The sequence below is a fragment of the Oryctolagus cuniculus genome, chromosome 4 (genome assembly GCF_964237555.1).
Source record: "Oryctolagus cuniculus chromosome 4, mOryCun1.1, whole genome shotgun sequence".
In the NCBI taxonomy this organism is placed as follows: domain Eukaryota; kingdom Metazoa; phylum Chordata; class Mammalia; order Lagomorpha; family Leporidae; genus Oryctolagus; species Oryctolagus cuniculus.
The window spans coordinates 14,531,806-14,556,713 of NC_091435.1; the positions used below are offsets into that span (position 1 = coordinate 14,531,806).

At 38.4% G+C, this 24,908-nt stretch overlaps 1 protein-coding gene across 1 annotated transcript; it reads left to right on the forward strand.

The window, feature by feature from the left end:
* Positions 1 to 537: 537 nt before the first annotated feature.
* KRTAP6-1 (keratin associated protein 6-1) lies at positions 538 to 774 on the forward strand. The gene is given in 1 exon segment (NM_001171267.1): positions 538 to 774. A coding segment is annotated over 1 exon segment (237 nt).
* The last annotated feature ends 24,134 nt before the right edge of the window (positions 775 to 24,908 follow it).

The following is a 24,908-nucleotide window of genomic DNA, read 5'->3' on the forward strand; positions in this document are numbered from 1 at the left end:
TACATACGATGTTTACATGTCAAGTACAAAGGAAGAAAAAGAAATAAAATACTTCAAGAAAATAATGAATTTATTTCAATAGGGAAAAAAAATCCTTGTGCGTTAAAAGTATAGTTACACTTACAAAGAGTTTAAAAAAAAACTCCTTGGGCTTAGAGAAAATACGATTATGACTAAGAAAAATACTATTTTGTAGCAGAAAAGATGATTTAGGATGATTAAGTGAAAGTCTAGTTTGAGGTAGGATTCTCCCACTGTGATTGTCTCCTCTCAAAGAGCCATTGATTGGATAAGCAAAATCAAAACTGAGCAACCAAACAAAGTAAACCTCCATAAAACTTCAGAAGCTTGATCTCTTCGAGAAACAACAAATTAACTAGATTACTCATAAAATGAGCCAATGAAAGAAGCACCTCTGGTAGTCACACCCACACTGAAATCATATAAAAAGGGCCTCTGCAGGGAGAACTCTCCAGACTCAAGTCACCTACATTCCTCCTCCTTCTCCACCCAAGGACAACCTCAACAACCAACACCATGTGTGGCTACTACGGAAACTACTATGGTGGCCGTGGCTATGGATGCTGTGGCTACGGAGGCCTGGGCTATGGCTATGGAGGCCTGGGCTGTGGCCTTGGCTCCTACTATGGCTGTGGCTACCGCAGACTGGGCTGTGGCTATGGCTGTGGCTATGGCTATGGTTCACGCTCTCTCTGTGGCTGTGGCTATGGCTATGGATCTGGCTATGGCTCTGGCTTTGGCTACTACTACTGAGGATACCAAAGGAGACTCTCACCCTCAACAACATTCAACAGTTCTGAACCCCAGGAATTCTAAGCCTCATACTTAGAGGATGATTATCTCACATCACCAGTTTCTGTTTTGACCTTCCTGTGTGTCCAGTGGTCTCTGCAAGTGATGCTACAAACTTCTGGCTTTAACTCCCCCAAATTAAGAGAATTTGAACTTTATCCTGTGAACTCTGTATGGTCTCTCAACAAGATGATGCTGTCACAGTCCCCGCCTTTTGTTTGCACAGATTTTCTGCTTTCCTAATAAACTCATTCAATCAGATACAAACAGTTTTTATTTTCTTTTATTTAATATTCAGTGTTTATAATTTTAGATTCTTTCAATATTTCTGTTAAAGGGAACAATTGCCTTTTAGACTGTACCTTCTTTTAATATTTCTGCTTCAGGGGCCTGATGAAATCCTTGGTTTTTGACATTAAGAAAGTAACAATTTACAATTTAATTGTTGTTCCATGTATGGGTAAGAGCTAGGATTTGAAATTTAAAAACAAAATTAAGCATCATTTAAAATTGCATCAGGTTAAAAAGCAAATCCCAATCGGTGTCTTTTAACTGGACAGTTCAGGCCATTAACGTTCAATGTGACTAATGAAAAGTGGTAACTTTGCCCTGCCATTTGCCAAAGATAAGTTCTAATATATGCTTTGAATTCCCTGTGATCTTTTGCTGTGAGGTTTCCTTCCTTTATCTTCTTTCATACTGATGACCGTGTTTCTTTGTTTCTGTGTGTAACACATCTTTAAGCATCTGTTGCAGGGCTGGACGAGTGGCGACAAATTCTTTCAATTTCTGTTTGTTATGAAACGTCTTTATTTCACCTTCATTCACAAATGATAGCTTTGCAGGATATAATATTCTGGGCTGGCAGTTTTTCTCTCTTAGTACCTGGGCTATATCTCGCCATTCCCTTCTAGCTTGTAGAGTTTCTGATGAGAAGTCAGCAGTGAGTCTGATTGGCGATCCTCGCCACTTTGCTACACTAACATTGTTCCAGGGGTACTTATGATGTACTTTTGAATTTTCTATACATGCAATAATGACATTTGCTAGCAGTTTTATGTCTTCCTTCCCAATATGTATGCATTTTGTATCCTTTCTTTGTGTTACTGCACTGTCTAGTAATTCCACCATAATATTGAAAAGTAGTGGTGAGAAAAAGACACTTCCGCCTTTCCCCAACTTAAGGGAAAACTGTCCAATTTCACTATTAAAGTTGGTTTTGGTAGATATTCTTTATCTAGATGAGGAATTTCTCTTCTGTTTCTTGTTTGCTCAGTTTTTTTATGCCAAATATCTTTTACAAAAGTTGATGTAACCATTTAACATTTTTGCAGTTTGTGTAGTATGTCCAATTTATTGATTTTTTAAAATGCTGACAGCCTTGCTTACGTGGGATAAATACCACTTGCTTGTACTACATAAAATTGTTGGATTTTACCTATTATTTAAAAAAAAGAGAGATTTCTAAAGGCAACCCAGAGGAATCCTTAATCCAGTTCTTCATTAGAAGAGATGTGCAATTCGGGACATGCTCAAGCTGACTTACCTCAAACGGCAGAGTTAGAAACATACCAGGGGATTCCAATTCAATCCCATCAAGGTGGCATGTACCAATGCCATCTCACTAGTCCCAGTGATCAATTTCTGTGCACAATTGATCATAATGATAGGACTAAGAACCAAAGGGATCACATAAACAAGAATAGTGTCTGCAAATACTAGCTGATAGAATCAAAAAGGGAGAGAATGATCCAACATGGGAAGTGAGATACACAGCAGACCCATAGAATGGCAGATGTCCTAAACAGCACTCTGGCCTCAGAATCAGCCCTTAAGGCATGTGGATCCAGCTGAAAAGCCCATGAGAGTATTTCAGGCATGGAAAGCCAAGACACTCTGGGGAAAAAAAAAATGAAAGATCTCCACGAGTGAGATCCCAGTGGAAAGAACGGGTCATCAAAGAAGGAGGTACCTTTCTCCGAAGGGAGGAGAGAACTTCCACTTTGACCATGGCCTTGTCTAAATATTATCAGAGTCAGTGAACTCAGGGGGCTTCCATAGCCTTGGAAACTCATGACAAGAGCCTAGGGTGATTACTGATGCCATAAACAAGAGTGTCAATTTGTTAAGTCAACAACAGGAGTCACTGTGTACTTACTCCTCATGTAGGATCTTTGTCCTTAGTGGGCTGTACATTGAGATTTAATGCTATAACTAGTACTCAAATAGTATTTTTCACTTTATGTTTCTGTGTGGGAGCAAACTGTTGAAATCTTTACTTAATGTATGCTAAACTGATCTTCTGTATATAAAGAGAATCGAAAATGAATCTTGATGTGAATGGAAGGGGAAAGGGAGTGGGAAAGGGGAGGGTTGCGGGTGGGAGGGACGTTATGGGGGGCAAGCCATTGTAATCCATAAGCTGTACTTTGGAAATTTATATTCATTAAATAAAAGTTTAAAAAAAAAAAAAAAAAAAGAAAGTAACAATTTTTGAACTATAGAATTTCCTACTGTGTTTTTGCAGGGATAGTGTGTGTTATAATAGGTTATTGTTATCTCAACCATGGTATCATTTGTCACTTCAGTTAAATATTGCTTGGAAAGAATTTTTTAAAAAAATGCTAGTATAATAAATATTCTCCTCTTTGTGAAATTTCTTTGAAGGTATTGATGTCCAAGCGTAATGCCTGCTTCTTGCCACTGGTTTGAGTGCTTGTAAACTTCTAAAATTAACAATAATTGCAATATTTATGGGGCTACAATATGACATTTCAATGCATATATACAATGTGCATTGGACAATCTAGGGAAACAACATTTCCCCTTATTTGATATTTGAGCCTTGGTGTTCCTTTCTTCTATTGCTCACAAAATATAGGCTATTGTGCGCTGTAGTCAGTCCATTAAGCTGTGTAACACTAGGAACTTTTTTCTTCCATTTAACTTCAATCCATTTTTTCCAAGTTTTCTTTATTTTTCTGTATTCCCCACAGCTTATTGTAATTACTACTCTATAAGCAGATCAATTTTTGGCTTATATAGGAAGGAGAACAAGCAGTATTTGTAATTCTATATCTGGCTTATAAGGGAAAACACCATAGTAGACAGTATGGAGGTTTCTGAAGAAACTGGAGAGGGGCTGGTGCTGTGGTGTAGCAGCTTAAGCCTCACCTGCAATGCCAGCATCCCATGTGGGCACTGGTTTGAGTCCTGGCTGTTCCACTTCCAATCCAGCTCCCATTGGTGTGCCGGGAAAACAGAAGAAGATGGCTCAAGTCCCTGGGACCTTGCACCCACCTGGGAGGCCTGGAAGAAGCTCCTGACTCCTGGCTCTTGGCTTTGCTGCAGTCATTTGTGAAGTGAACCAGTGCATGAAAGATTTCTCTCTCTCTCTGTCTCTCCTTCTCTCTTTGTAATTCTGATTTTCAAATAAATAAATCCTTTAAAAATTAAAAGAAACTGTACTTATAACTGCCATATGATCCACTTTTCCCAATGTTGTGTGTATATTCAAAAACAGGACATCATTATATCAAAGATGTACTTCTCCTGCCATGTTTACTGACCAAAGATATACCTGTTCTGCTATGTTTACTGCAATGCTAGTCACAATAGCCAAGTTATAGGATCAATAAGGTATCCATTTTCAGAAGGATAGAGAGAAAAAATGTGACATATAAACTCAATGGAATATTATTCAGTCATAAAAAATAATTAAATCTTGCCATTGGCAGCAAAATGAATGGAATTGGAAATTGGGTGTGTTTCAGTGGGAAGTATTTCTTACACTTTGCCTGCACAAGAAGTAGAGAAGTTCCAATGTAGTGTGGCTTTCTCCACCTTACTCTGTTTTAATATTTGTTTTTAAAGATGGCATCATTTCTTGGGAAGAGTGTTGAGGCACAGCAGGTTAAGCCTCCACTTCAGACACTGGAATCCATATGGGTGCCAGTTGGAATCCTAGTTGCTCCGCTTCCTATCCAGCTCCCTGTTAGTGTGCCTGGGGAAGCAGCAGAAAATGGTCTAAGGCATTGGCCCTTGCAGCCATGTAGGAGATGGGAAGTTCCTGGCTCCTGGATTCGACCTAGTCCAGCCATTGTGGCCATTTGGAGAGAGAACCACAAGATGGAAGAACTCTCCATCTCTCTCTCTCTCTCTCTCTCTCTCTCTCTCTCTTTTCTGTAACTATGCCTTTTTAAATAAGTAAAAAAAAATTTCTTTAAAAAATATTTCTGACACCAGTTATGTATATTTAAGTTTCGAACCATTTGGTGGCATTCTACATTGTTGTTTGGCTTAGATTTTCCTTTCCAATGACTTGTGTTTTCTCAGTTTGCAGAAGTAAAAATTTACTTTTCCACTGATTTTCTACGGCTCCTGTCTGGAAACTTGAAAATTACCTATTCCTGACATGGAATTTTTGGATTTTATATTTGACTTGAGTGAGTTTAAGTGTTATACTGAGTTTCAGAGAATAGAAATGTCCTAATTCAGGTTCATATTGGGAAGCTAGTGAAATTGCTGACATCACTAGAAGGAATAAAAACGACTGGAAAGATCCAATGGCAAGAGAATAAGTTTTTTTTTTTTCAAGTTTAGCTAATATGAGTGTCTTCTTTCATACTTACTTAGTTCTTGAATCTTACAATTATTATCTCATAGTAAGTGGAAAACGCATGCTTATGCATCATGCAAAAAACAATGTATGAAATACAATAAAATAAATACTACCAAGGAAATTTGCAGTGATAAATATATACATTCAGGGTCCAGGATTGTGGCATAGTGGGTTAAACTGCCACTGCAATGCCAGCACCCCATATTGGCTATGATTAGACTCTTAGCTGCTCCACTTCTGATCCAGATCCCTGATAATGCTCCCGGGAAAGCAGTGAGGTGAGGATGGTCCTAATACTTGGACCCCTGAATCCACATGGGAGACAGATGAAACCGCTGGCTCCTGACTTCAGTCTGGCCAAGCATTGGCAATTGTAAACCAGCAGATATAAGATATCTGTGTGTGTGTGTGTGTGTGTGTCCTTCTCTCTCTGTAAATCTGCCTTTCAAGTAAATAAATAAATCTTGAAATTTACATATTTATGTATGTATACATTCAGTAAAGCAGAAAAAAAGATCTTACATAAGCAACATAAATTTACACCTTATGCAACCAAAAAGTAACTCTTCCAAAAAAACAGAAGAAACATTTCAATCTCATTGGATAAGGCTGTAATCTCCCTGATATCAAAACCAAACAACAATGCCATGGGGAAAGGAAACATAGGCTGATATCTGCGTGAGGATGAGTGTGAATATTCTCAAAAGCATATTGACCAATTGAATTGAATAACACATTAAAAAGAGTATACATTATGACCATGTAGGTTTTATCTCTGGTATGCAAGAATGGTTAAAGTCTAGCAGTGTGATTCAACAAAGTAGCAGAATGAAGGATAATAATCATAGATCATTTCGGTACATGAAGAAAAAGCATTTGACACAGTTCAGCATCCCTTAATCATAAAAACTCTTGAAATTATGTATAGAATAAATGTACTTCAACCACATATGGGCCACTTGTGAGAAGCCCATAGGTACATTACACTCAATGGTAAAAAAAAAAAAAAAAAAAAAAAAAAAAAAAAAAAATTTAAACTTTTCCTCTAAGGTTAGGAAAAGACCCAGACACATATTATTGTCACATCTTCATCATAGTACTTGGAATTCCAGCTAAAGCAGGTATGCAAAATAAACACATGAAAGGCATCTAAATTGCTAAGGAAAAATGAAATCACCTATTTGCAAATGGCATGATCTTACAAACAGAAATCCCTAAAGACTCATTGAAAAAGCACTTAGAACTGATAAATTCAGGCTGGTGCCGCAGCTGACTAGGCTAATCCTCTGTGGTGCCGGCACCCCTGGTTCTAGTCCCTGTTGGGGCGCCTATCATTAATATCAGTGGAAAACAATAACAATTGGACCCATCTAGGCAGGACTACTAATGGCTTGTACCATTCAAGATTAAGCATTTGGGAGACTCCATCAGGGTTTGTTAAAGACAAGAATATGGAATGAGGGGCCTGGTGCAGTGGCTCACTTGGTTAATCCTCTGCCTGCGATGCTGGCATCCCATATGTGTGCTGGGTTCTAGTCCCGGTTGCTCCTCTTCCAGTCCAGCTCTCTGCTGTGGCCCGGGAGTGCAATGGAGGATGTCCCAAGTTCTTGGGCACCTGCACCCACATGGGAGACCAGAGGGAAGCACCTGGCCATTTGGGGAGTGAATCAACGGAAGGAAGACCTTTCTCTCTGTTTCTCTCTATCTCTGTCTAACTCTGCCTGACATTAAATTCAGTAAATTTGCAGAATATAAAAATAGAAATACAAGCTTAATTTTGTTCCCATACAATAACAATGAGATACTGAAATGGAAATTAAATAAAGACTATTATTTACCACAGTATGAGAAAAGATGATTTACTTAGGAATAAACTTAGACAAGGATACTCTGAACAGCAAAAGCAGATCTGAATTAGTAAAATAAAATAAATGTGGAGATATCCCATCTCTGGATTTTGAATTTTCTAACAAAAATACAGTAAATAACACAGAATGATATAGCCATTGAAACAGATTCAGAGATGAATGGAATAGAAAAGAGAGCCCAGAAATAAACCCATAGATGTACAGTCAGCTTTGACAGTTTTGCCAAAATGCACAATAGTGAAAGGACACAATAGAATAAAAAAACTTGCTTCTTACCATATATAATCCACAAAAATCAACCCAAAAGGGATTAAAGACTTGAATATAAGTCCTGAAAACATATAAATTTTAGAAGAACATAGATAAAATCTTCTGACATTGGCCACAGGAATGATTCTTGGCTAGAATGATATCAAATGTAAATCCAGCAAAACAAAAAAATAGGCAAGTGGGACTACAGCATGATTTTTGTATATGCATAGTAAATTTTATTAACTTCTTGAAGTCTCATTGATTTTAAAAGCTGTTATTACCTTCCCTTCTTTCTTGAAAACATTTAGAAATTTGGTAACAAATTTATAATCCATTTTAGATTCTAAAAATATAAATGCTATATATTTTTTTAAAATATATATTTGACTGAATATTTATATCTCTAGGAGATAATTTTTGCTTGTCAATGCAATTTTTGAATTCATCATTTCAGTCATGGTAATGGTTTCCTAATAAACCATTGATATTGTCAAAAATAAGTGTTCTTTGGAAGTACCAATGATGCAATGATGCAGACACTACAGTTGAACACCCAAACACATACGCACACTGTTCTTTCAAATTGTACATTTATTGAAAAATAAGGTTTATGTGAAAATCTAAGAGGGAATATATTTTTTCCATAAAATCACTAGATAGCACTGACAATTAATGAATTTGTCTCTTCTACCATGAGTAGACTAGATATTAGCTATTAGTGTTAGAATAAACAGTAACTAAAAAGAGTATCCAAAAGGTAATTTATAGGAGTGAAAGTGACACATGTGATAGCAATGATTTTGAACAGATTTTGTCTCGACTGTTGAGGAACAGTGTTTTTTTTTTTTTTTCTTTCTTTTTTTCTTTTTCATTCTATCTGCTGAACTCTTTGCTTAGTGTAGTGTTAATCTTCTGTGTATAAAGTTAACTGAAGGGGCCAGCGCTGTGGCTCAGTGGTTTAACGCCCTGGCCTGAAGTGCCAGCATCCCGTATGGGAGCTGGCTGCTCCTCTTTCAATCTAGCTCTCTGCTGTGGCATGGGAAAGCAGAAGATGACCCAAGTCCTTGGGCCCCTGCACCCACGTGGGAGACCTGGAAGAAGCTCCTAGCTCCTGGCTTCAGATCCACACAGCTCTGGTTGTTGCAGCCATCTGGGGAGTGAATCAGCGGATGGAAGACCTCTTGCTCTGTCTCTACCTCTCTCTCTGTAACTCTATCTTTCAAATAAATAAAATAAATCTTTTTAATTTTTTTTTATTTTTGACAGAGAGAGTTAGAGAGAGAGAGAGAGACAGAGAGAAAGGTCTTCTTTTTCCATTGGTTTACCCACCAAATGGCCACTATGGCCAGCGCTGCACTGAATCTTTAAAAAAAAAAAGTTAACTGAAAATATCACGTTGTAAAAAGTAAGAATGGGAATAGGATAGGGAGGGGGGAAAAAGTGTGGGAGTATGGGTGGATGGGGGGGGGATGTAGGGTGGAAGAATCACTATGTTCCTAACTGGTATATATGAAATGCATGAAGTTTGTATACCTGAAATAAAATTTAAAAAGTTATTAGGTGATAATAAGAAAAATCCAAGAGATCAAATTCTAAGATATCTTAATAGAAGCCAAAGCATTAACAGTAGCAGGCATAACCAAAGCTTTCTACAGCAAGAGCTAGAACCCACCTCACTATATCCTTACCTCTTTTCACCATACTTGTTGCTATAAAGCACATGATGTCAGGAGTGTAAGATTCAGTTGAATAACAGAATCAGATCCTTGAGTCTGAATTTCATAACATGAATGGAATGTAAAAAAAACACATACAAGACTGATTCAGTTCCAAAGTGATTGCTATTAAAAGTATCTGAAGAATTCCTCATAACTATTACGTTCAGAGCTCTTCCTGTTATGTTAGGATGCCTATGATGAAATCATATGTCCTTAATACAAAATGTGCCTTCTAATTATGTAGTATATGCTTACTTGAGAACCTAGTCTTCATGAGATCTTATAAACACTGCAAGCTTCACTCTATTATAATTATTAGTATTAGTAGTAAGAGGAGTTGTTCAGTGGGTATAGTAATGATTTCAATTCTCTTTATTCTTGATGGGAAATCATGGAGTACCATGAAGAGACAGAACATCAGAGATTGTGGAGGAAGAGTCATAAAGATAGGATTAACTGGTGGATGTAAATCAATATATTTTATTTTCTACAGTGTTTTATTTTCTTGTGGAAGAAGAATTTCTACTGAAATATATTACACATGGATCCTAAGTATTTATACCCTACCTCATCTATCATCCTATCTTTTGTTAGTGAATTATTCCATAAGTTCCTTTTATATTTGGGAAAACTTCATTCAAGTTGAAAATATAGACTCATAACAAAACAATTTTAGAATTGTGGATTTCTTTCTCTCTGTCTGTCTCTGTCTCTGTCTCTGTCTCTGTCTCTCTCTCTCTCTGCCTATTTTTCTCCCAACAAAATCAATAAAAATTATCTTAAAATAGAATAAGGATTCACTGCTTCATGATGTAAAATATAAATGGTCATTGGTTCAAGAACATATTCCACATTTATGACATTTTTCTCTTTGCTTCCATTTATTGTAAAGTTCTTAAATTCCTGGATGCTAAAAAACCCCAGTAATTCTTTCATCTTTTTTTTTTTTTTTTTTGACAGGCAGAGTGGACAGTGAGAGAGAGAGACAGAGAGAAAGGTCTTCCTTTCGCCGTTGGTTCACCCTTCAATGGCCACTGCGGCCAGCGCACTGTGGCCGGTGCACCGCGCTGATCCGATGGCAGGAGCCAGGTGCTTATCCTGGTCTTCCATGGGGTGCAGGGCCCAAGTACTTGGGACATCCTCTACTGCACTCCTGGGCCACAGCAGGGAGCTGGCCTGGAAGAGGGGCAACTGGGACAGAATCCAGTGCCCTGACCGGGACTAGAACCCGGTGTGCCGGCGCCGCTAGGCGGAGGGTTAGCCTAGTGAGCCATGGCGCCAGCCATCTTACATCTTAATGAAGATTTTCTTGTTAGATTTGGCTCTAATCCATGAGATCCTAGATTACCTTGAATATTTCAAACTTTATTGTTATCTGCTTGATCTTACAGACTATAAGAGTTGACTTTCTTAAAACAATATAATCACATGAAGGTAGATAAATACTATTCTGAAACATCATATGATTATGTCTAACATGCAATAGGAATGTATAATTTTATTTATTTGATTTATTCTACATGTATATCCTTCCTCATTCTCCAAGATTTCAAAGCACTTCAGAGGAAGAGAGCAAGAGGAAACAGGAACATATACTTAGAATTATAAAGATTGTTTCTTAAACTTGCGTGGATTAGGACCACTTGAAGAAGAAAGCTCATACATAATATTCCAGCATTTTACAGAGAGGTTCCCAGAGATTCCAGAGTCTTTCATTTGTTTTCATGTACCTTGAAAATGGAAAGAGAATATTTTTTTTGATTAGAAGTCTCAGTTTAGAAAGGTATTTCACATTCTATACTATAAAAAGTTGTCATTCTTTTCATTTATTCTTGATATTTCTGTCATGAATCCACTCCACATTAAATATTTAATTTAAGTAGATGTGATGTAGAAATGAAAAAGTAATTAAAGTCTCTTTTTATGGAAATTTCACTATTTATTAGGAAGAAAACAGTGTAAAACATACAATTTTCAAGTAAACTCTGAACTAAATACATTAAATTCTGATAGTGATGAATACCTTTAAAACCATAAATAATCGGCTAAGTAAACTTTTAATCAATAGTTTGGGGAGTCAGTTTTTCTTTTTTTTTTCTTTTTTTCTTTTTTTTTTTTTTTTTTTTTGACAGGCAGAGTGGACAGTGAGAGAGAGAGACAGAGAGAAAGGTCTTCCTTTGCTGTTGGTTCACCCTCCAATGGCCGCCGCGGCTGGCGCACCGCACTGATCTGATGGCAGGAGCCAGGTGCTTCTCCTGGTCTCCCATGGGGTGCAGGGCCCAAGCACTTGGGCCATCCTCCACTGCACTCCCTGGCCACAGTAGAGAGCTGGCCTGGAAGAGGGGCAACTGGGACAGAATCTGGTTCCCCGACTGGGACTAGAACCCGGTGTGCCGGCGCCGCAAGTCAGAGAATTAGCCTAGTGAGCCACGGCGCTGGCCAGGAGTTTTAAATTGGGTGGTTAGAGAGGATATATCTGTGGAGGGGGACACTTTCACACCTGAATGAGGAAAGTAATTCAGACATCCTGCTACTCATTTCAGAAACAGGAATCAACAGTACAAAGACAAAGGTCAGTTTTTCTTTCTTAAATTATTTATTTGAAAGCTCGACTTACAGAGAGAGGGAGAGAGGAAGAGGGAGAGAGGGAAAGGAAAGAGAGAGGGAGGGAGGGAGAGAGAGAGAGAGAGAGAGAATGAGATATCTTTCATTTGCTGCTTCATTCTCCAAATGTTGCAACATCTAGGGCTGGGCCAAGCTGCAGCCAGGAGCCTGGGTAAGTCCATCTCAGTCTCCCACATGGCTGGCAGAAATTCAAGTATTTGGGCTATTCCCCCCCCGCTTCCTAGGTATTTTAGCAGAGAACTGAATTAGAAGCAGAGTAACAGGATCGCAAACTGGCACTCTGGTATGGGAGGTGGGCATTCCAAACAGTGGCTTAATCTCCCCCGACTCAAGGCAAAAGTCAGGTCTTAATGAGGGGCAACTTGGTCTTCTTTAGCTGCTGCTGAATGACCCCACGTTTGGAGCACAGGAAACGAGAAGGGAAGTGTTAGGAGATGATGTCAGAGAACTTGGAGGTTGTTTCTTTCTTTCTTTCTTTCTTTGTTTCTTTCTTTGTTTCTTTCTTTCTTTTTTCGGGCAGAGTGGATAGTGAAAGAGAGAGAGAAGAGAGAAAGGTCTTTCATTGCTGTTGGTTCACCCTCCAATGGCTGCTGCGGCCAGCGCACCGCGCTGATCCGAAGCCAGGAACCAGGTGCTTCCTCCTGGTCTCCCATACGGGTGCAGGGCCCAAGCACTTGGGCCATCCTCCACTGCACACTTGGGCCACAGCAGAGAGCTAGCCTGAAAGAGGGGCAACCGGGACAGAATCCAGCTCCCCGACCGGGACTAGAACCCGGTGCGCCGGTGCCGCAGGTGGAGGATTAGCCTATTGAGCCGCGGTGCTGGCCAGAGGTTGTTCTTTCTGAAAGCACTGGAAGACTATGAAAGGCATGCTCCAGTGGAAGGCTGCAATGTGTTTCTTTTATTTTATTTTTTGTATGATGGAAAGATAAAACACTGTGTCTCAAAGCATCATGAGCGCTTCTTGGTGATATTACATTCCTGAAGGCTGTTAAAAATTGAAAAATAAAATTGGCAGCTAGATCTGGCTGAAAAGCCCATGAGAGTATTTCAGGCATGGAAAGCCAAGACACTCTGGCAAAAAAAAAAAAAAAAAAAAAAAAAAAAAAAAAAAAAAAAAACCCTAAATGAAAGATCTCTGTGAGTGAGATCCCAGTGGAAAGAACAGGTCTTCAAAGAAGGAGGTACCTTTCTCTGAAGGGAGGAGAGAACCTCCACTTTGACTATGACCTTGTCTAAACAAGATAAGAGTCAGTGAACTCAAAAGGCTTCCATAGCCTTGGAAACTCATGACTGGTGCATAGGGAGATTACTGATGCCATAGACAGGAGTGTCAATTTGTAAAGTCAACAACAGGAGTCACTGTGCACTTACTCCTCATGTAGGATCTCTATCCTTAATGTGCTGTACATTGAGACTTAATGCTATAATGAGTACTCAAACAGTATATTTTGCTTTGTGTTTCTATGGGGGTGCAAACTGTTGAAATCTTTACTTAATGTATAGTAAACTGATATTCTGTAAAAAAAAAAAAAAGAAGAAATTAAAAAAAAAAATTGGCAGCTAGTATACCTTGGAAAGGAGTGAAGATAAAGAACACAAGGCTGAGAACATAGGTACCAAATTGAAGTCTAGTTCTGGAAAAAATAAAAAAAAAAATCCTTAAAAGGTTAAGTTGGAAGCAAAACCAGATGCAATGATGTAACAGATTCTGAGAGAGAGAGGGAGAGAGAAAGAGAGTTGTGGGGGGGGAGACTGCTACGAAAGAAGAGAGAGTTCAGTTGACCTGAATTTTGTTTTCGGAGCTTAAGAAAATGAAAGAAAGAAACTGCATTTGGATTAGGAGTACTTTCAGTGGAGTTGTGAGTGAAAATTCCAAATAGGAGCAAAGGAGACAGAAAACCAGAAGCTGTCATCTTGGAAAAATATTTTTAAATTTTTCTATAAAAAAGTGAATTACAGAAGTACCTTTGAAAAGTTCAGGGGCTTTTCTTGGGGGAGGGAGCTTGTTTTGCTTTTCCAGGGAGGTGACTGATAACTGATCACGAATCCTTTTCAGAGCATCAAGTCACCAAAACGGAAAACAAATGGAACATTGCAAGGTGTCTGTCTGCCTCTATTTGTCTATCTGTCATCTGTCTATATAATCTACCATCATCATCATCGTCATCTCTGCATAATTATATATATACAGGGCACAGAGGATTGTAGGTAGAAAAACTGTTTTGTATGATAATAGTGGGTACATGTTATAAAGCATATGTCAAAACCCTCAAGAATACCCAAAACCAAGAATAACCTCTAAGGTAAGCTATGGATTTGGAGTAATAATTGTGCATCAGTGTAAGTTCATGTGTTGAACTAAGTGTACCACTCTAGTGCAGGGTCTTGATAATACAGGAGGTTGTGTACATGTGAATACAAAGAGGAATTCTCTATTTTTTCTGCTCAATTTTGTTGTGAATTTAAAACTGAAAAATAACTTTACAAATTAGAGAGAGAGAGGAGAAATGCTGTGTTGTATAAGGCTCTCATTTTCAAATTACAAAGGTAATTGTCATTTTTTTAAAAAAGATTTATTTGTTTATTTGAGAGACAGAATTACAGACAGAGGAGGACGGGGAGAAAAGTCTTCCATCTTCTGGTCCATTCCCCAGATGGCCACAATGGCCAGAGCTGGGCTGATCTAAAGCCAGGAGCCAGTAGCTTCTGGATTTCACATGTGGATGCAGAAGCCCAAGCACTTGGGCATCTTTTACTGCCTTCCCAGGCCACCAGCAAAGAGCTGGATCAGAATAGGGGAAAATGGGACACAAACCAATGCCCATGTGGGATGCTAGTGCCACAGGCAGAGGCTTAGCCTACCACACCATAGCAATGGCCTTGGTAATTGTCAGTTTTTGATAAGAGATGTATAACCCAGAAAATAAATTCTATAGCCTCATAAATTTTTATATCAGAAAATTTTGTTATATATTTTATAGACATTTTAAACAGTAACAAAACTCCTTGCTAAAATATAATTTTGTTAATCACTAAGGTAATTTAGTCACAGCCCTTTCTGGTCCATAAATTTTTTATGATTCAGAGAGAGCTCTTTCATCCGGTGGTTCAGTCCCAACAATGCTCACAACAGTCAGATCTGTGCCAGGTAGAAGAAGTCATATACTCCATCCTGCTCTATCACATGGGTACCAGAAACCCAAGCAGTAAGACCACGTTTAACTACTTTCCCAGATGCATTGGCAGGAACTTTAATCAGAAGCAGGGTAGTTGTTACTTGAACTGGTGCTCCAATATAGGATGCTGGTGTGGCAATCGGAAGCTTACCCAGCTATGCCACATGCAAGTTTCTAGTCCATAAAGGTATATAATGTATAGGACTCAATCTTAAAAATGACTCTCATATTGTTTCAAACAGTGTACATTAAAAATAATTTTAAGTTGGAAGATAATTGCTTGGTTCAGTCTGAAGAATAAGATATGAGACAACTGATAGTTGATGAAAATATAGCTATCAATAAAAATAAATAGAAAAAATGCATGTAAAATGACTTTGCTTGACGTGTTAATAACAAAACATTCTTCTATTAAATTAAGATGCCATTCTTTCTTGACTAATTTGAATCTCTTGTCAAGGCAGATGAGTTGAGTAAATTTTAGATGTCATGTCCTGAATTTCAAAGAAGTGTTAACTGAAGTGTGAAATATTTTCTGTCTTGAACTCTCATGAACTCTCTGCACTGATGCTTGGAAAGTATACAAAGATATATCTGGACACAGAATAGCATTAGGGTTTTATTCTCCAGATCATTGTTATGGATATATCTGTGCTGTCACACATTCTTCCTGCATTCTCTCATAGGGGCGTTTTTATTTTTTGATTCTCTCTCTTCTTCCCTCCCTCCCTCCCTTCCTTCCTTCCTTCCCTCTTTCCTTCCTTCCCTCTTTACTTCCTTTTTTCTTTCTTTTTTTCTCAAAGAGAATGAGAGAGAAAGCAAGACAAGGAAGGAGAGAGGGAGACAGAGGGAAAGACAATTTTTCATGGGGTCACTTCTCAAATTTCCACAACATCCATGGTTGATCCAAGCCAAAGCTGGGAGTCAAGAATGCAATTCAGGTCTCCCATGTGGGTCACAGAGACCCAGCAACCTGATGCATCACCATTGCCTTCTAGGATCTGTATTAGCAAGTAACTGGGATCAGCAATGGGAGCTGAGAGTCAAACCTAGGGTACTCCAGTGTGGTATAGGGCATGCTTGGTGTCTTCATTGCTACTCAGACACCCACGTGCCAAAGGATAGAAACACAATTCTCTTTCCAAATATGCTGGATTGTCTAAGTATGAATAAAAAAAATCAAAATATTTCAATGGTTGTTCAAGAGTATGTGTAACTAATCACGAATTACAAATACATTACTGGGGAGGGTGCTGTGACACAACTGGTTAAGTCACACCTTGGGACAGCCACATCCTGTATTGGAGTGCTGGTTCAAGTACTGACTATTCCTCTCCTATTCCAGCTTTTTGTGAATGCATCCTGAGATGTAGCAGATGATGACTAAAGTGTTTGCCATTCACATGGAAGACTGATTGAGTTACAGGTGCTTGGCTTTGGCATCACCCAGCCCTCTCTGTATTAGCCATTTGAAGAGTGAATCACTGGATGGAAGATCTTTCTCCTCTCTCTCTGTGTTGCTCTCCCTCTCTATGTTGATTTTGAAAATATAAAATAAATTTAAAAAATAGATTACCTACTTAACATTGTATTTCTTTTTTGTTTTGTTTTGTTTTGACAGATAGAGTTATACAGTGAGAAAGAGAGAGACAAAGAGAAAGGTCTTCCTTCCATTGATTCACCCCCCAAATGGCCACTACAGCCGGCGTTGCACCCAGGAGCTGGGTGCTTCCTCCTGGTCTCCCATGCAGGTGCAGGTGCCCAAGCACTTGGGCCATCTTCCACTGCCTTCCCGGGCCACGGCAGAGAGCTGGACTGGAAGAGGAGCTGGACTGGAAGAGGTTCTAGCTGGACTAGAACCCAACGGCCATATGGGATGCCGGCACTGCAGGTGGAGGATTAGCCTAGTGAGCCATGGTGCCGGCCCCAACATTGTATTTCTTAACAAATGAATCTACCTTTATGTGATATACTGGTAAGAAAATGTACTTGATAGGAAAAACAGTAACGTACTTGAAAGAAAAAAATATCAACTAAAATAATAGCTCATGATTATGTTTGTATGTCTGTTGATTACTAAATACTTGTAAAACAGTCAATCTTTGGAAACACATTTCAAATAAAATAAAATGCATAACTGGCAAAAATTTTTAAAGAGGCCTCAAAAACAAGACTTAACACCTATGTTTATAGTAGGTTGATTCACAAAAGCTAAGATATGGAATCAACCCACGTGTCTATCAACTGAGAACTGGATAAAGAAAATGTAGTACATATACATGATAGAATACAACTTAACCATAAAAAAAGAAATTCTGTCATTTGAAAAAAATAAATGGAACTGGAGACCATCATGCTTAGTGAAATAAGCCAGAGCCAAAAAGATAAATACTGTGTTTTCTTTGATTTGTGGCAATGAATATACACAGCATAAAAATATAATGTGTATGAGTAAAATCGACATCTTGAGATTTGATTATTGTTTATAACCCTTACCTATACTCCTGTTTGTTGAATTCTTCATTTAATGGAAAAGTAACCTGAAAATTATGTTACTGCGAAACTTAAATAAAAAAAGGAAAGGAAGGAGGAAGGAAGGAGTGTGGGGGGAGTATCATTTTGGGCTTAAAATTGTATATATGAAATGCATGAAATTTGTTCTTTTTATATAAATAAATTTTAAAAATGTGAAAACAATGGAATATGTTATCATTATTTATGGTGATAGTCTCTGAATATCAATTTGAATATATATAAAACTATTTTTAGTGTATTGATGAATACAGAATATAAAAATAAAATCATATGATTTAACAAAGCAGAGATGTGCAGTTGGAACAAGTGAGTCAATAATGGAATTTTAATAAGATGGCTCTTTGTTAATTTTATTACAGATAAGAATCAACATTGCAATTTCTATGCTTCATTCTTTCACAGCTTGAGAGACAGCAGAAATATTAACAAGAAAATTTGTTTTAGAAAAAACTACAGGAAAAACATAGTGTTTGAATATGGCTGCTTTTAGTTACAGGACAGGAAAAAGCATAAATTTTATATCATCCCAGAACAAGTCAAAATTGGCTTGCTGCAAATGGTGCTTTTTGAAACAATGCAGGTTTATGGGAGTTAAAATGAACATGTGGTGTCATGTAGGGAATGGTATGTGTGACAGTCTCCTCTCATTGCTTAAGCATTGAATTGCTTAAGGGGAATCCTGAATTCTGAGTGGTCAAAGAAAATAAACTTCCTTAATTCCTCTGAGGTTTTATAACATAGTTGAAAAAGAAATCAGTTAACTAGATTACTCACAAAATGAGCCAATGACAGGAGCATTTCTGGTGGGTCACACCCACACTGACAGCATATAAAAGGGCCTCTGCAGGGAGAACTCTCCAGACTCAAGTCACCTACACTCCTCCTCCTTCTCCACCCAAGGACAACCTCAACAACCAACACCATGTGTGGCTACTACGGAAACTACTATGGCGGCCGTGGCTATGGATGCTGTGGCTACGGAGGCCTGGGCTATGGCTATGGAGGCCTGGGCTGTGGCCTTGGCTCCTACTATGGTTGTGGCTACCGCAGACTGGGCTGTGGCTATGGCTGTGGCTATGGCTATGGTTCACGCTCTCTCTGTGGCTGTGGCTATGGCTATGGATCTAGCTGCGGCTCTGGCTTTGGCTACTACTACTGAGGATACCATGGAAGATTCAACTACCACACATGTGATGTGATTGTGTGCATCACATTGTTATGATAATTCTACATCACTGATTTTTGATGGGATTTGTTAATAGGCTTCAATCTTCAGACTCTATCTTGATCCCGCAGTCTGGGCTATTTCTTCGCATGCCTTGTCAAACAACAACAACAACAACAACAACAAGAGAGAATGTGATTTTCACCCTATGAACCAATTTTCTTCCTTTCACAACAGAAAAATTGTTGCTAACCCTTCTTAACTGCTTTTCATGAATTATTCTGTATCCCAGTGTTCATAATAAACTTGGCTAACCAAACAAAAATCTTGCTTTTCATTGTATTTATTACATACAGTAGAATTTATTTTATCCTTTTGGAATCTTTAAATTTCCTTGTCTAGGGGTCAGCATTGTGGCTCACTTGGTTAATCCTCCGCCTGCAGTGCCAGCTTCCCATGTTGGTGCCGGTTCTAGTCCTGGTTGTTCCTCTTCCAATCCAGCTCTCTTCTGTGGCCCAGGAGGGCAGTGGAGGATGGCCCATGTGCTTGGGCCCCTGCACCCACATGGGATACCAGGAGGAAGCATCTGGCTCCTGGATTTGGATCGGCACAGCGCCTGTCATATCGGCCATTTGGGGAGTGAACCAATGGAAGGAAGACCTTTCTCTCAGTCTCTCTCCCACTGTCTATAACTCTACTTGTCAAATAAAAACAATAATAATAATAAAAATAATTTTAAAAATTTCTTGTTTAAAATAAACATCACAATTGCCTATATTTTACATATATTTTAATATTTCTACTTCACCTTATACACTAGATTAAAATACATTTAATATTTCCAAAGTCCCTCTTTTGTCAGAGAGGGAATCGAAAATCCATTGCTAGGATTTTATAAGACTAAATTAGGTAGTATTAGTTTACTTGTTATTTTGTGCTTAGTATAATTCTGCAAAGAAACATGTGCCAAGTTGCATACCTTCATAAATTAATTTTTAAGTTTTTTTAGATTTTTTTTAAACTTTTATTTAATGAATATAAATTTCAAAAGTACAGCTTATGGATTACAATGGCTTCCCCCCCATAACGTCCCTCCCACCCGCAACCCTCCCCTTTCCCACACCCTCTCCACTTCCATTCACATCAAGATTCATTTTCGTTTCACTTTATATACAGAAGATCAGTTTAGCATACATTAAGCAAAGATTTCAACAGTTTGCTCCCACACAGAAACACAAAGTGAAAAATACTGTTTGAGTACTAGTTATAGCATTAAATCTCAATGTACAGCACACTAAGGACAAAGATCCTACATGAGGAGGAAGTGCACAGTGACTCCTGTTGTTGACTTAACAAATTGACACTCTTGTTTATGGCATCAGTAATCACCCTAGGCTCTTGTCATGAGCTGTCAAGGCTATGGAAGCCCCCTGAGCTCACTGACTCTGATCATATTTAGACAAGGCCATGGTCAAAGTGGAAGTTCTCTCCTCCTTTCAGAGGAAGGTACCTCCTTCTTTGATGACCCGTTCTTTCCACTGGAATCTCACTCACGGAGATCTTTCATTTAGGTTTTTTTTTTTTTTTCAGGCTTTCCATGCCTGAAATACTCTCATGGGCTTTTCAGCAGGATCCGCATGCCTTAAGGGCTGATTCTGAGGCCAGAGTGCTGTTTAGGACATCTGCCATTCTATGGGTCTGCTGTGTATCTCACTTCCCATGTTGGATCATTCTCTGCCTTTTTTATTCTACCAGCTAGTATTTGCAGACACTATTCTTGTTTATGTGATCCCTTTGGTTCTTAGTCCTATCATTATGATCAATTGTGAACAGAAATTGATCACTGGGACTAGTGACATGGCATTGGTACATGCCACCATAAATATCCTTTCTTTTTATGCATTGTGAATTTTGAAAAATCATAGCATTATATACAACAATCACAACTAATATATACTGTCATTCTTTGGCTTAATTTCTTTTGTTACCCATTTGTAGTGAATCCCTCCCAACACTATTAAGACTGGGTAATGGGTGACTGTTCTATATCCTACAGTTTGTGCCTTTTACTGAACATCATGTTTTCATCTAGGAGTGGGTGTGGGTCTGCAAGATCTCTCTACTTTTGGAGATTATCAAGAAGAACTCAAGGGACTTACATTTTGTTGAACTCATGGCTAAGATTTATTATAGTAAAGTATTAAAGATCTATAACTACATAAAAAGTGGCAAAGGTACAGGCAGATTCTTGGGATTTCAATATGCTTTCTTGCTTATATACTCTTCCACATAAAAATCACTCTTCCTGTTATCAAAAATGAAAAAAAATCCATGCATAATGTTTTTGCCTATGGAAGTCCACTAGAGACTCAATGTGCAGGATTTTAACTGAGGATGCATTTTTTTTAAAGCTCTATTTATTTATTTGAAAGTCAGAGTTACACAGAGGGAGGAGGAGAGGCAGAGAAAGAGAGAGGTCTTTCATCCACTGGTTCACTCCCCAGCTGGCTGCAATGGCCAGAGCTTCGCCGATCCGAAGCCAGAAGCCAGGAGTCGGGTCTCCTACATAGGTTCAGGGGCCCAAGGACTTGGGCCATCTACTGCTTTCCCAGACTATAGCAGAGCGCTGGACTGGAAATGGAGTAGCTGGGACTCAAACTGGCACCCATATAGGATGCAAATAGCAGCCCTACCCACTATGCCTGATGATGCATTTTAAAAATGCAGCAGCAAAATCCCAAAGCCCATAGACAAAGCATATGTTTAGGAATACCACATTGTGCCAATAGTCTAGGCACAGTGACTAACTTTATTATTTAGAGAATGATGGTAATATGCTGAAATCCATGTTCCCAGATTTAGTATCCCAGTATTACTGATTTAATAAAATGAAGGAGGGCGTGCCCTGTCCTTATTTTGTTGTTTTCATTTTCTCTCTCTCTTTCTCTCCCACTCACAGTCTCTCTCCCCGGTGGTACTACTTTCGCTGGAGAGATTCCAAAGACCTGATATTATTTCTTCCTTACATATTTGGTGAAGTGATGAAGTCCACCATACGAGCCAGGAGTTTTTTGGTCATAATTTTAATTACAGAACACATTTTTTTCCAATATTTATGTGACTACTGATAGATTCTGTCTCTTTGTGAGCCATTTTTTGTACATATTGTCTTTTGTGGAACCCAAGTTGTTGAATTTACAGGCATGATATGGTTCTTCTCATTCCTTTATTCTTTTCAAGACTGCAATCTCTCGTGATGTCTCCTTTGACTCCTATAATTGATAAGTTGTGTCCTTTCTTCTTGTTTTTTTGCTAGTCTTAATAGCAGTTTATTCACAAAATAGATCGCTTCATATATTTAGTTTCTGGTTCCATTAGCTTTTTCTGTTTATTTCTTATTTTTAATTATGTGAACGCTAGATATTCTTTGCATTATCCTATTTTTAAAAACTTCTTTGCTAGGGATCACATAAACAAGACTAGTGTCTGCAAATACTAACTGATAGAATTAAAAAGGGAGAGAACGATCCAACATGGGAAGCAGGATACACAGCAGACTCATAGAATGGCAGATGTCCTAAACAGCACTCTGGCCTCAGAATCAGCCATTAAGGAATGTGGATCCGGTTGAAAAGCCCATGAGACTATTTCAGGCATGGAAAGCCAAAACACTCTGGGGGAAAAAATGGTCTAAATGAAAGATCTCCGTGAGTGAGATTCCAGTGGAAAGAACGGGTCATCAAAGAAGGAGGTACCTTTCTCTGAAGGGAGGAGAGAACTTCCATTCTGACTACAACCTTGCCTAAATATGATCAGAGTTGGTGAACTCAAAAGGCTTCCATAGCCTTGGCAGCTCATGACAAGAGCCTAGGGTGATTACTGAGGCCATAAACAAGAGTGTCAATTTGTTAAGTCAACAACAGGAGTCACTGTGCACTTACTCCTCATGTAGGATCTCTGTCCTTAATGTGCTGTGATTTAATTACAGTGTGATTTAATGCTATAACTAGTACTCAAACAGTATTTTTCACTTTGTGTTTCTATGTGGGTGCAAACTGTTGAAATAAAGAGAATTGAAAATGAATCTTGATGTGAATGGAAGGGGAGAGAGAGTGGGAAAGGGGAGGGTTGCAGGTGGGAGGGACGTTATGGGGGGGGAAGCCATTGTAACCCATAAGCTGTACTTTGGAAATTTATATTCATTAAATAAAAGTTAAACAAAAAACTTCTTTGCTAATTATGTTGAAAGATGCTTGCATTGGTAATTTCAACATAAGCATTTACTGCCATAAATTTCACCATTTTATGAACAGCTTTATTTACATCTCACACATTTTTAAATGTTCTGCTTTAATTTTAATTCAATTAAAAATATCTTTTGGGGCTGGTGCTGTGGTGTAGTGGGTAAAGCCACCGTCTGCAGTGCCAGCATCCCATATGGGTGTCGGTTTGAGTCCTGGCTACTCCACTCTGATCCAGCTCTCTGCTATGGCCTGGGACAGCAGTAGAAGATGGCCCAAGTCCTTGGGTTCCTGCACCCATGTGGGAGACCTGGAAGAAGCTCCTGGCTCTTGGCTTTGTATAGGCGCAGATCGGCAGTTGCAGCCATTTGGGGAGTGAACCAGCGAATGGAAGACCTCTCTGCCTCTCCTTCTCTCTCTGTGTAAATAAATCTTAAAAAAAAAACTTTAAATTTCCCTAGAAAATCTCTTTTTAACTTATTCTCAAATTTCTAGTGATTACCAAACAATTGGGAATTTCCCAAGTAGCTCTCTGTCACTGATTGATATTTTACTTCATTAATTATCAGAGAATACTTCCTATAATTCTAATTCTTTAACTTAACAATGATTCCTTTTGTTACAAAAGGTATCAGTTCCGTTTGTGAATGTTTCATATCTACCTGGAAAGAATACGTATTCTGAGAACAGTAGGTAGAATCTTTTACAAATTATGTCAAGTCGATTGATGTAGTTGTTCTGTTTTCCTATTTTCTAGCTGAATATTTGTCTACCTCTTGTATTTATTTCTGATATAACAGAGTTGAAGCTTACAAAATAAATATAAATAAAATCATTTCTCCTTTTATTTTATTTTTTAAATATTTATTTATTCGAAAGTCAGAGTTACACAGAGAGAGAAGGAGAGGCATAAATATATATATAGAGAGATTTTCCATGTGCTGGTTCATTCCCTAGTTGGCTACAATGGCTGGAGCTGAGCAGATCTGAAGCCAGGAGCCAGGAGCTTCTTCTGGGTCTCAAAAGCAGGTGCAGGGGCCCAAGTGTCTGGCCATCTTCTACTGCTTCCCCAGGCCATAGAAGAGAGCCTGGTCATGAACTGGTGCCCATATGGAATGCTGGCACTGCAGGCAGCAGCTTAATCTGCTACCCCACAGCACCGGCCACAACTCCTTTTAATTTTATGAGTTTTTGTTTCAAGTATTCTGAAGTTTCTTTGACAGATTCAAACATATTCGGTGTTTTTATTGATTCTCATGAAATGATTGTTTTATATTTATGCAATGTTCTTTATCCATGATATTTTTTATTACACTTGATCTTAGCCAAAATTTTTATTAATGAAGTGTAATTTATCTGATATTAAAATAGCTACCACAGAGCTGGCTTCTTAGATCAGTGGGTTAAGTCACTGCTTGCAATACCAACATACCATACTGGAGTGAAAATTCTAGTCCCAGCTTCTATGATTTTGATCCACCTCCCTGTTAATACACCTGGGAAAACAGTGGGTGATGGTCCCTGCCACCCATGTGGGAGTCCCAGGTAGAGTTCCTGGTCACCTGGTTTTAGCCTGGTCCAGTTCTGGTTATAGTGGCAATGTGGGGAGTGAAGCACCAGATGAAACGTTCTCTCTCTCTCTCTCCCTTTCTCTCTCTCCCTCTCTCTGTGTGTCAATCTTTTATGGAATAAGTGAATAAATCTTTAAAAAAAAAACATAGCTACTCCCAGTTTCTTTTAAATATTGCTTCTATAGTATAGTATAGCCTACTCTATTTTTCTTTAAATTTAAATCACTTTTATATATCTGTTTTAGTTTTATATTTCAATTTATTTTCTTATAAGCTAAGCATATATATACACCTGATTTTATGCAATTTGACAATCTTTA